A 13,561-nucleotide genomic window follows, 5' to 3' on the forward strand; every position below is an offset into this window, starting at 1 on the left:
GGAGCACATCTTTTTTTAGGTAAGGGGCCTAAAAATGCTCACAATACTCCAAGTGTGGTGTGACCAATGCTTTATAAAGCCTTAGCATGACATCTTTGCTATGATTTTCTAGTCCTCTTGAAAAGAATGTTGATATTGCATTTGCCTTCCTCACTGCCGACTCAAGCTGCAAGTTAACTTTTTGGGAGTCCTGTACAAGGACTCACAAGATGCTCCAGAAAGCCATCTTATATGCATTCTACATGTTTCCTCTCTTGGGATCGAACAGCAACCTGATGTTTTCAACGTATGGGTCAGATGCTACCTTATGGGACTAGTTTAGTTGAGAATCTTGGTTGACATGAACCAATTGGGCCAAAAAGCCAGCTTCTGTGTTGTATTACTCTATAACAGGGTGGAAGTAAGGACTGATTCAGCAAAGAAAGGAATGAAGATCCAGAGTGGTCAGCATAATGGAAGATTCAAACTCAGATTCAGTAGGTTTGATTTTCAGGGCCACTCTTGGTTTGGCCTTGGTAAACTTATTTGATTCTTTAAGGCAAATCTTCATCAGTGCTGCCCTGAAGAATCAGATTAACTTATAAAAGCCAAACCAAGAGTGGTCCTGAACCCAAAGCTACTGACTCCCTGAAAGGCATTCACTATTCTGATTAGCAACTTCTGGCTGATGACGCTAGGTGTGATCCATTTTTGGTCACACATGAACAATCTTCCTCCAAGAGGACTACAGCCGTCTTGTGGTTTGGAGACTCAGTGACCCAGAAAGCTATGCTGGCAGGGGTCAGAGCCCTAAGCTTTGGTTCTTGGTAGGGTCACCCATGTGAAACAGGTCAAAGGATAGAGGCCAGACTAAGAGCGGTCAATCAGTCCTTCAGGTTCGGGGTTCGGCTTTGGGTTAATAACCCTGACTGGTCTAACAAAACTGTAACAGAAACAGCAAAGAAAACTCCTCTGCCTCTGAGTGTGATGGTATTCCTGAGTCTCCACCCAGAACTTGCGTGGATGACAGCAGTGAAAACTGAGAGGAACCTATTGCCATGGTGATGGAAGCCCTGGATACTACCAAGACCAAGGACAGAGAGAGATGGAGGACTTTCACTGCTGCCCTAAAAATGCCAGCAGCTCAAAGGGGTTAATAAGTAATTAACATTCTTGGCTCCAATGGTACAGAGCTGGGAAAAATTGAGAAAAGGGTTGGAATAAAATGCTTTTTTCAAACTAGCCAGTACCAACTTTATAGGTCAAATGGTCTCATTCTGCTCTGTATCATGCCTCGCAGCCAAGTATATTACAACATATTGACCAAGGACTCTGTGCAAAGATTCATAAAGGCCTTGAAACTGTTTGTCTGCGTTTCAAGGTGTGACACAGGAACTTGATCAACCTGAGACACAAGCGATTCTGCAGGTGCTGGAAATCTTGAGTAAAGCGTGCAAAGGAAAGTACTGGAGGAATTCAGCTGTTCACACAACATCTATAGAGGGGAATGGACTTAATGATTTTGCGTGGTGCAGTCGGTAGATGCGCTCAGGTTCAGTCTTGGCCTCGGGTACTGTGGGGAGTGTGGAGTTGGTGGTATCTGCATGGAGTTTACAGGTTGTCCTTTCCACGTTCCGTTAGAGTCCGTAGGTGACACTGGACAACATTTCCCCTACCCCCCAAAGTGTTGCTTCCTCAGATTTTTTTTGTTTATGATAGACCACGTGAAACTGAGCATAAATATAATTTCAGACTACTTGTATGACGTCGGAATTTGGAGAAGGAAGAAATGAACTTTTCTTGAATATAAAGCATTTATTTGCATAACGGTGCTGATGCTTTGCAATAGTTCAACTAAGCTAAAAATGTTTTGTTGATGATTTTCATTTATACTTAATGTCTGAGGCTTCTCGCTTAGGTGTCCAGCAATAATCAGCCAGCACTGACGAATTCCAATTTCTCCATGACGGCAATGTCCCGTTGAAACCTTTCAGCATGCTAGTCGCTGACAGTAGCAAGATTTGCAGGGAAGAAGTCTAAATGGGAACGCAGAAAATGAATCTTTAGTGACATGTTGCACTTCATGGTTTTATATGCTTGAAGCACGTAGTTTGGTGCTCTGTAGTTGACAAGAAAAATTTCGACAATATCCTTGCTATTTTCTCCAGTCCCATTAGAAGTTTTAAGAATTGCCTGTTATTGATGACCTGTTTGCTTTGTGGACCAACAAAAATGCCTTCCTCGATATTGGCATCAGTTATTCTGACTTGAATTACGAAGTGAAATGACCAATATAAGCGATTTCAAAGTACTAGGGAAATTTCATGGTGATTTTCATGATTAGCAGCCCAAAATCCATAAGATACACCAAAATATATTCAGGAAACAAAATCTTTGTTGTCCAGTGTAACTGGGCACTGTAAATTGCTCCTAGAGTATAGGTGAGTGGTAGAATGAGGAGGAGGAGGTGGGTTGGATGATGAGAATGCGGGGTGGGGGGGGGGGGGGGAAGTCCCGTGGAATTAGTGCTGAACACTGACTCACCAAGGGTCATGTTTCCGTGCAGTAGGAATAGGTCACACTGTTTAGCATTGCTCATTGAAAATCGTGAGCTGTAACGGGACGGGTCTGATTGACACATCTGAACGTCATCAACATGTAAGAGTGATGTTACCCGACTCACATGATCTGTGTGCTTGTGTGTATTTGTGAGTGTTTCTTTTGGTAAATAAGACAGTCGCCGGGCCCTAAGATTATGGGATGGGGGCATATTTCCTCCTCCCAACACCGACATCCCCTTCTTCTGTGGGAGTGACGTGATGTGATAACTTTTATTGCACCAGAAGATATAGAAGCAGAATTAGGCCATTTGGCCCATCGAGTCGGCTCCATTTCATCATGACTGATTCATTTTTCCTCTCAGCCCCTATCACCTGCCCCCCCCACATATCCGTTCATGCCCTGACCGATCAAGAATCCATCAACTTCTACCTTAAATATACGTAAAGACTTGGCCTCCAAAGCCGCCTGTGGCAACGAATTCCACTGATTCACCACTCTCCGGCTAAAGAAATTACACTTCATCGCCGTTCTAAAAGGACGCCCCTCTATTCTGAGGCTGTGTCCTCTGGTCCTAGACTCTTCCAGCATTATCGAGGCCTTTCAACAATTAAATATTTAACCGTTACATTGCAACGTGTGTGTGAGAGAAAGGGAGAGAACGAATTAGTTATCATTCACAAAGGGGAAAGTCCTGACGAAGGGTCTCGGCCGGAAACGTCGACCGTTCCTCTTCCTAGAGATGCTGCGTTCACCAGCAACTTTTATGTGTTGCTCCAAATCATTAAGTTCATCGCAACTTTAAAGTTTGACTCCTAATCATGGCATTTTACTTTGCCGGTAAAAGTGCTGCGTAAACACGCACTTGGAAAGACGCTGTATTACTTTATGGATGCTAAACAAAAACCAGGTAACTATAGCAACAGTGCCTGCTCTCAGCGATGATAAAATACTGACTGAATCAGCTGACGAAACCAATTAGAGCCACGCCCTGTTGAGTGAACGTGTGCTGGGGGGAGTTGGCGTAATCACGCAGCGTTTGCATCTTATTTACATGGGAAGCTCGGCCTCGTTAACCGTTCATTTTCAAAAGACGCACCAGTGTTTGCAGAAAGACGGCCTCGCAGTCTTACAGTGCTTCCCGCGCTTGCTTAAGTACCGCTCACTTGCATTCGTGTCAGGGACGACATTCACACTGTGAAACAAGTTTCATGTCTCGCTGCTCGCTGAGATACTTCGCTTTATTTGCGGGTTTTGCAATACAATATTTATGTAGCGCGCCTCAAGGACTAAACGTACTGACTCTGTGCATTAAAAGTTAGCGCATCAGATCACTCCCACCAAGCTGAAGAAGAGGGTGTTAGGAGGGGGAAATATGCCCCCATCCCATAATTTCCGGTCCCGGAGTTTGCCTTATTTATCAACACAAAGGGCCGACTCTATATTTTTATTTAGAGATACAGCAGAACGGGCTTTTCCGGCCCTACGAGCCGTACCGCCCAGCAACCCACCTATTTGATCCTAGTCTAATCACAGGACAATTTACAATGACCGACTAAACGATATATCTTTGGACCGTGTATCCGGATGGTATATAGAAACCCTGTGTCCTTCAAACTAATAAAGAGATTTTGAACGAAGCGAGCCCGAGCCAGAGCCAGAGCCCGAGCCCGAGCCCAGTTCCGCTAACAAAGACACGTCTCTATTAAAAAGCCCTCTTTCAAATCTTCACACCCCCGCTCTGTTCTTAACCGAGTGCAGCTAAGGTTAGAGATGCAGCTGTCGGGTTTGCCCATGTGGCAGGATGTTCCGAGACAAGGGGCTGTTTTGTGCTCATCTGAAACAACTGGCTAACTCCAACTTCAACAGGAAAAGGGTCACGGAACCAGCAGCAATGCCGAGGGAGAAAACAGAGAGCGTACTGAACTGCTTCATACTGAAATGCCGTAACACTGCGCTCTCAATAATGTAAACGTAATACTATTTAGAATACCGTACTGAATAATTAACCATACAGGCGTGCATTTAATGTGAGAGGAGGTAATTTCAAGGGAAGTGTGAGGGGACTTTCTTTTTATACTTAGAGAGTGGTGGGTGTCTGGAATGCACTGCCGGGGTGGTGGTAGAGACGGAAACATTAGAGTCTTTTAGATGAGCACATGAATGTGAGGAAAATGGACGGATGTGAACTTTGAGATTAGTTTAGTTGACCAATTGATTACTAATTTAATTGGTTCGGCACATCACTGTGGGCCGAAGGGCCCGTTCCTGTGCTATACTGTTCAATGTTCTATGTGTAAGGTCTATAATATATAGCAAGATAGTCTAGAATTCTAGTAACGTTTTAATATATCCGACAGTTTAAACTCGAATCTCTACTCTTTATTTTCTGCTCTTTTCAATCTTACACTGTACTGCACACAATGATTCGTACAGTTTCAAAAGACGTGCTGAGATAACATGAAACACAGTGGGAAAGGACTTGAGTGAATCATATACGCAGACCTTTTGCTCTCCCCTGTGTTATAAATCCGAACGGCAAACAGGTACCACACTGCAGATTTCATTCCAGAATAATTTTGCAAATTTCCATCCCAATGCACAATCATTAAAATTACCGCCCAATAAAACAGAATGACAAATCAGCCTATGCAGAAGTAGCTTTTGTTTCCAACTAAACACTGTCTCTCGCTGGGACGGTACAAGGAGAATCTCAGTGACGAGGTGTCACTAGGACCCGGGGGCGCGGTGTCTGCGGTGTTTGCCGAGGCTCCGCCCCTCCAATAACACGTGAACCTCCTCCAGGAAAACCACCTCCAAACATCAACAGAGCGGGCATTCTGGATTCAGAGTCGGCGGGAGGGGGAGCTGGTCCGCTCAGCATACATTACCTTAGAGATTGGAGCTGCCCGTAAAACCTGAAACCCATCCGGTCTCAACACATATAAAGCCCTATGAAAACTGAGTGACGATCGGCGTCCATCTCATCTTTCAAACGACAGCAGCATGCCCGGTTACGACTATAAGTTTCTGGAGAAGCCGAAGCGGCGATGTCAGTGCCCTCTGTGCAACAAGCCGATGAGAGAGCCCGTGCAAGTCTCGACTTGCGGGCACCGTTTCTGTGACACCTGTCTGCAGGAGTTTCTCAGGTAAATCTTGGCAGAGTTCAGCCCCGATCCTTCGGTTAGCAGTAAGGGTCCGGTACCAGTTTCTGTCCGTCCCCCCGTCCCCCACTCCCCCAGTGCTGGGTTCAGATTAACGGTGGGTCGGCGTGCACACGAGTGCACGATGTGTGTACACATAATGAGATTGTGTTTGTATAGCTGCATTTGGATGTGAAGGAATGCTTTGGGATGGGGTGAAGTTTGTACTTGTACATATCAGTGAACGCAGGCGTGGGGTAATGTGCGTAAATGTATGTAAACGAACTTGAGGTGAGATGTGTAAATGAACGCATAGACTTGGGTACACTGTGTATTCGCGTTCATTTCAGTCCGAAGCAATTTTTCAGCGTCGGTTATTGTATAATGCATACAGTATATTGTGGGACATGAAGTTCTTCTTGCGAGATCCTTCTGTGCGAATTCATTTAACTCGTTGCATCCGATTGATTTTAGACAAATATTCGGAACTGCATTTACACCCGACGAGCGTCGGGGAGGGTCGCGGGGTGTCGGAGACAGAGATTTCTCCGTTTGGTCAATTACTGAACGTTGCGTGTGGGACCCACAAGTAAGAGTGGAGTTAGAATTTGCTCAAATCTCTTGTAATTTATTAACCCGTCGCATTGCGTGTAAACACGGTTTTTGTTCAGGAGCGAACGTGTTTGTTACTTGAGCGGGAGAGAGAGTCTTCCCTTTTAAGATTGGGAGGAGGTTGTCCGTGGGTGTTGAAAGTGTCCCCCCAATCTCCCTACCCCTTCCTGTCGGAGCGAACTCTCTCCGCTTGACTGTAGGCATTCAGCGGCGCCACCCGAGGACGGTTCACCGACCATGGACTGGGACCCGCTGATGGCTTGTTTCGGAGGGGGATACCCTTCACTACTGTGATCCTCTTCCGAGAGTCGTAAACAGAACGAAAATCGCCGTCATAGGGGGAAAAAAGAACTTGAATTGTCCGTGCTTGGGGCGGTTTCATTGTTTGAATATGAAGCACAGTTCTCCCTGTTTTTAAGTATTTAACTTGTCTGACCTGCTGTACCAATCTCAGTCAGATCTCTCTCCTCTTCTGCGGAGCGCCGCTGGAATGGGGAAGAGACTCCTGTAAAAATTGGGTTTATTGCCTAAACGTCAATCATTGGAATAATTGAGGGGACATTACAACCATTCTACAAACCTTCCATTCAAAATGGCCCATTTTCTTTTCATCTATAACTCCAGTGAATTATTAATGCATCGCTCGGGGCTAAACTCGATTCAGGTTTGCTGGTGGTGCCAGAAACACAACGATGCGGAGTCCCGGACAACCGAGCGGGCTGTTTGCAAGCGTTACATCTTCATTGTATTAAAGCAGAGCCTCCCTGACCTGACTGCTTTTCTTTAAGAGCGGTGTGTGTGTGCCTTAAATGGCACCTCGTTTTTCACAAATCATGTACAACACGAGTCTTTGTGCATCTGTGTGTCAGCTCCGTCTCTCCGTCTGACAACCTCTCCCTCTGTCCCTCCCTCTGCTCTCTCTGTTTGTCTCCTTACTTATTCTCTTTGTCTTTCTCGCCCTGCCTCTGCCTCTCTCTATCTCTCTCTGCCCCCTCTTTCTCTCTCTCTCTCTCTCTGGCTGCCTCTTCCCCCATTCTCTCTCAGGCTCGCTCTTCCTTGCCCCACAACCCCCTGTCGTTTATCTGTTACTCTCTACCTGCCGCTCTGTGGGTGTGTGCATGCATCTTCGTGCCCAACTTTTCTTCCTGTCCCTTCGCGTGATATGTGATTGGAAGAGCCTTCTGCTGGAATCGTGGTTACACCCACCGCCCCGCGTTACCTTGCTGACATCTGGCTGATCATTGAAATGGCAGCATCTTCTGGTCTTCTGGTTGGATTTGTAAATCAATCCCTCCCTCTGCGACGGTTCATTTATTTATGAATGAAACGAAGGGAAAACTGAGCCAATAGCAACTCACTCTAAAGACAATAAATGCTACGGTTTTCGGACTTAGTGGACGAATTTTCTTTGTCAATAACAGTTGTTCGGAGATGAACTGCAAATGCAAAGCCGCCTCCTGGGGAGCGCTCTGTGCAAACTCTGCGTCAGGTATAAAAGCAGTACGAGTGGGTCCGTCAGTCTCACCAGCACTGAAGTGAAAATTACTTGAGGCAAATTAATCCTTTGAACGCTGGCTTCGGGTTTTTTTTCTGCCTCCCTCAGCACGCTGTTAAATAGGATATGGACAGTTTAAAAAATCCACCACTGATGTTAACTCTTGCCTGTGAGCCATGTGGCATCGGGTGAAGTTGGCATCAAAATCAGATCCTGAGGAAGGAAACGAGGAATTGGTATCCAAGTACAAATTGGCCGTTAATAACGTCGGGATTCTGGAAATGACGTGATTCCAAACCTTGTAATGCACACAACCCCTCGGAGTCCTGCCGAAGGGTTTCGGCCCGAAACGTCGACTCCATTCTTTTTCATAGATGAGTTTTGTGTGTGTGTGCGTTGTTCGGATTTTCCAGCATCTGCAGATTTTCTCTTGTGTGCGATTCCAAACCTTGTTCACATGCAATGCCAAACGCCAGTACTCTTGCAGGAGGTCTAGTATCTCCGATTGGTTTTGGTTCATGCTCCATCATTAGTATATTTCCCGGATGCTGGACAGGGATAATTTAGAGTAATTACCGTGTGCCTGGCTTTTCCTTCATGGCGAAGTAAAGCAGAGGACCAGGGCAACACACTCAAAATGCTGGCGGAACTCAGCAGGTCAGACAGAGGACGTTTTAGGCCAAGATCTTTCATCAGGACTCCAAAGGAAGTAATACAGAATAAGGTGGGTAGAGAGAATAAGCTGGCAGGTGATAGGTGAAGCCAGGTGAGAGGGAAGGTAGGTAGTTGAGTGGATGGGGGTGAAGTGAGAAGATGTGAGGTGAAAGGTGGAAAGGGTAAAGGGCTGAAGAAGGATGCTGGGAGGACAGGAGAGTGGACCAGGGGAGAAAGGGAAGGAAGAGGGGCACCAAAGGAGGTTATGGGCAGTTGAAGAGAAAGTGATAAGAGGGCAGATGTTTCTGGCCAAGACACTTCATGGGCTTGTGTGCATTACTAAATGTTATATGTTTATTTCTAATGGGTTTCTCTCATTGGCTTTCCAATTCCAGAGCACATGTCCGAATTTGTAAAAGGCCACTCCACAGCCACATTTAAGTGCTGCTAATCTACAGGACTGGTTGGGCTATTCCGAAAGATGCATGGTTTTTGGGTAGTGACACCACAGCAGGTGACAGGGAGGTGAAGGAGATGCGTTGGTGAATGTGGGCATTTGGTTGAAGGCAGTGTTGGGTGGGCCTTACCAATGTTCATTTAGGGGAAGGTCTTCCCTCCTTGGGCTATTGGTCATGGGTGACTTGCCAGCCGTCCGGACCTGTGGCTTCTGAAGGGCCCAGTGTTGGACAGAAGGTGTCTGAGGAGAGGTGGTACACTGCTTCTGCCACCTTCACTGGTCTGCCACGTACTCCCGAGAAAGAGCTCAGAGGTTCTCAGTGCCATCCCAGATGCTGTTCCAATCTGAGCATCACAGGCTAAGGGTTTCCCTTACTTGTTGAAGGTGTTACATTTCCCCCCACGGATGGTTTGAAGAAAGTTTCCTCTGTCTATCAGCTCATCTTCTCCCATGGCAGCTCAGAACAGAAGGTCCTTTCTCAGGAGCTCAGACATGAGCCATGACAGCATCAACAGAGGGCAATTGAAACCTACTGAATACTGATAGGCCTGGACAGAAGGGATGTGGAGAGGATGTTTCCATCAATAACTGAGTATAGGATCCATAGGTACAGCCTCAGTGAAGGGATAGCCTTTCAAAGGAGGAATTTCTTCAACTAGAGCATGTTGAATCTCTGGAATTCGTTGCCTTGGAGGGTTGCGGAGACCAAGTCATTGGTGTATCTAAGGCAGAGACTGATAGGTTCCTGATTGATAAGTGGGTAAAGGTTTCGGGGAGAAGAATGATTGAATGATGGAGAAGAATGAACTAATTATGCCCCTATATCTTATGGTCTCAATCAGGAGTTCCCAACCTTAAGTCCACGGACCCCTTGCTTGATGGTATTGGTCCATGGCTTACGGAAAAGTTTGGGAACCCCTGGTCTAAGTGTCTTGGGGTGAGATTTCATCTGGACTGACTGTAATTTGTGCCTCATGTGTTGGCGGTCCAGAAGAGGATGCTGATGTCGGGTTAACACGTCCTGTTAGGGGTTGTGGGAGGTTTTACAGAGGCATCATTGGGGCTGTCTTTTTAGTGCTCTGAGGACCTTTGAGCAGATAATCCAAGTTTTTGAAGTGTACTGGTATCTCAGTTTCACAGGAGACCAGCTGGTTTCAAGTTCAAGTTCGTGTTTATTGTCATGGGCATACGTACACAATGTATAAATGCCGTGAAAACCAGCTCCTTGCAGAAGTATAGTACATTTTAAACATAGATGTAAGGTACATAAACATAATTAGCATAAATTATACATTATTTACACAACACAATAAACAAAGATTTTTAAAAATCCATAACTTTATTGATAATTGAGGGAAATATGCTCCCAGATAGAATCGAGTTGGTTTCAGATGGGTTTGAAGTTATTATTGTCAAACACAATTATACCCCCAGACGACCTTGAGGTGTGTTGATTTAAAGAGGCAGTGATAAATTTTGCCAGCGTTCTTTGTTAAGGGTCGACATTTCATCCCACCTGGCGCTGTGGAAGTCTTGACAAGCCTGGGGAGGCAGCAATTAATGGACAATCTGGATGAAGCGGAGTGCGAAAGAAGTTTAGCTTTTGGGGCCAGTGGCTGCTACCAAACGATGATGTATCTAGCACTGGCAGTCGGGGCGGAGGCCGAAGCTTCCGTGGCTGGAAATCCCAGCTCGAGCATTGACCTGCGAGTGTCATGTTCCATACGGCTGAAAACGCCGGCAGCTCCAATCAGCTGATTGTCTGTTTTAGGATTAAATGCTTCACCCAGGAGCATTCACTTATCTCCGCAAATAGCGATTTTTTTCTCCCCCGGAACGGTCGATGGCATGTGGAAAACGTCTGCAAACATTGACTTGGTGGTTCTGTGCGGATTCTACTCGAAGAATTCAATAATGCTGCCCCTCCCCCGCTCCAGTGACTACATTGATTAGTTCAAATCTAATTTTAAAAAGAAGCATTCCGCCCCAATTTTGTAAAACGCGCACTTTTAATTGCTGGTCTTGTCGTTATACAGCCAGCTCAAATGAGGTGACATTTACAGTGTTGACATTAAGTCAATTGGTCACTTGCAGTGGTTAATGCTAATTGAAGCCTCTCTGTAATGTAGCACTATTTTACAAATCGGGTACTGGGTATTACTTTCCTTTAATGAAAACCTGTGCCCTCTGAAAGTAACACCCAGTATGACCTCTTTTTTGATCCTGCATATCTCCTTGGGCGAACTATAATTCATTTATTTATATATATATAGACTGCCCGTCAAGATACAGCCCTCAAGTTTGAGCTCATTCTGGTCCAGTCAGAGGCCGTCTTGTTAAATATTCAGGAATGTGCTGTGCACACAAAATTTCTGCCCCGTTCTGACTACTGAATAAAACATCTCTTATGTTCTTGTTCTGGGCAAATAAAAATATCCACATGTGTTCTGTTCATGTCACCCCCACCTCCTCCCGTTTGCTTTAATAGTGCAACCCTTGCAGCTGCTGAAATCTGGCTCTTGCACAGCTGCCTGCTCTCAGAGCAAAGCTGCCTTGATTCAGAAAGCGGGCGGCCAGGATATTTAATCAGGCCAACAGGTTTATTGCAGCAGATCTGTTTCTGGGCTACAGCTGGAAGGAAGTTCAAGGTATTGGGAGTACCTCCATAATATAACCCACCCCACCCAGCCTCACTTTATTTACATTTAATCAGTCGAGGTACACTATATAACAGTTACTGTACATTGTGTTTTATAGAATTGATTTTATATTGTGGGTTTTTTTGTTTATTTTGTGTTCTTTTTGCTTGCTGTGTTTTTTATATTGCATCGGATCTGGAGTGAAAAATCCATGTACTGCAGCATGACAATAAACAATCTTGCATTTAGGTAGCTGAATCCCAGCAGCTGACACTGTGGGATTTGAACTCTTCTCCCTGGATTGTTTGGTTAGGCCTCTGGACTGGTTGCAAATGGGATCTATCTTTACAGAAGTCCATAAGTCAATTTTGTTTGTAAACTTGGAAATTATGCAAAAAAATCACCTGATATAGTGACTTTCTTGTGCTGTATTACTCTATGACTCTATAACACCTCCACTGTGTCAACACAGAAAACTGATAATAAAGAACAGGGGGAGACAAGGGAATGGAGTTTCCTTATTGATGGGAAGCGATGTCTGTATGTACATTAGATTGCATTATGAGTGCTCATTGGTGGGTAGGGACGTCCATAGGTCAGGGATTTGTAACCTGTTCAGTCCAGTAATTGCTTGATCAAAAGTAAAACAAAGGAACTTTTACTTGCTGTAAGCCTGAAATGAAAGCAGAAAATGTTGGAAACACTCAACAGGTCAGGCGGCATCTGTGGAGACAGGAACCACATTAATGGCTCAGGTCTGAGAATCAGAACCCCTGTGCTGGAGGATCTTCACACTATGAAAGGAATTCTTGACCTTTTGGATAGCAACCATTTGCACGGCGAAGAAAGTGTCACAGTACAAGGATAGATCTGTCCCCCTACCAAGTGTGGTCAATATTCGGAGTAGGTGCGATAACAGAGGAGGTAACAGTCTTGTCAGTTACAGTGAGTGAGAAGTGTGTATTGGATGAGAGGCAGCATGGTAGCATAGAGATTAGTGTAACAATTGCAGTACTGGCAATGGAAGATCTGCTTTCAATTCCCGCTGCCCTCTGTAAGAGTTTGTACATTCCCCGCGAGGCTGTGTGGTCTCCTCCCTCATTGTAAAGATGTACGGGTTAGGGTTAGTCTTGATATATGTAACTTCCTGGCTGGAACAGGGGAAAATCTGGTTCGCTGTAGTCGAGTCAATGTGCTTTAGTTGTGATGTTCAAGCTGCATATAACAGAAGAATCCGAACAGCATTTGGTTTGAGAATGAAGCAAGCTGCAAAGCGAAAGTCATTGCTACTGTTGTCACCTGGCTTCAGCTGAGTTTCAGGGTGACTCTTATCATGGCATGATTAACTGGAAAGCAAGCTTGGTCTTGCAGAAAGTTTTGTCACCTGCCTTGTCAGCAAACTTTGCTATTATTGCAAATCCTTAAAGAACCTTCATACCTTTTATTGAGATTGAAACCAGCAGTTAAAAATATCTTACAAAATATATAACTCACATTGCAAACATGAGGAGATCTGCAGATGCTGGAATTTCAAGCAACACATAAAAGTTGCTGATGAACGCAGCAGACCAGGCAGCATCTTTAGGAAGAGGTACAGTCGACGTTTTGGTCCGAGACCCTTCGTCAGGACTAACTGAAGGAAGAGCTAGTAAGAGATTTGAAAGTGAGAGGGGGAGGGGGAGATCTGAAATGATAGGAAAAGGCAATGGCGAGACCCGACGCAGGTTGGGAGACTGTTTCACTGAACACCTACGCTCTGTCCGCCAGAGAAAGCAGGATCTCCCAGTGGCCACATGTTTTAATTCCACATCCCATTCTCATTCTGATATGTCTATCCACGGCCTCCTGTACTGTAAAGATGAAGCCACACTCAGGTTGGAGGAACAACACCTTATATTCCGTCTGGGTAGCCTCCAACCTGATGGCATGAACATTGACTTCTCAAACTTCCACTAATGCCCCACCTCCCCCTCCTACCCCATCCGTTATTTATTTATATACACACATTCTTTCTCTCTCTCTC

At 45.3% G+C, this 13,561-nt stretch overlaps 1 protein-coding gene across 1 annotated transcript in view; it reads left to right on the plus strand.

Moving 5' to 3' along the window:
• Positions 1–5,372: 5,372 nt before the first annotated feature.
• Positions 5,373–13,561, plus strand: part of LOC140187893 (TNF receptor-associated factor 4-like) — a 122,907-nt gene continuing 114,718 nt past the window's right edge. The window contains exon 1 of the mRNA XM_072243725.1: positions 5,373–5,687. Within this exon, the coding sequence (XP_072099826.1) occupies positions 5,545–5,687 (143 nt within the window). The 5' untranslated portion in view covers positions 5,373–5,544. The remainder of the gene's footprint in view (positions 5,688–13,561) is intronic.

The sequence above is a fragment of the Mobula birostris genome, chromosome 25, assembly GCF_030028105.1.
Source record: "Mobula birostris isolate sMobBir1 chromosome 25, sMobBir1.hap1, whole genome shotgun sequence".
Classification (NCBI taxonomy): domain Eukaryota; kingdom Metazoa; phylum Chordata; class Chondrichthyes; order Myliobatiformes; family Myliobatidae; genus Mobula; species Mobula birostris.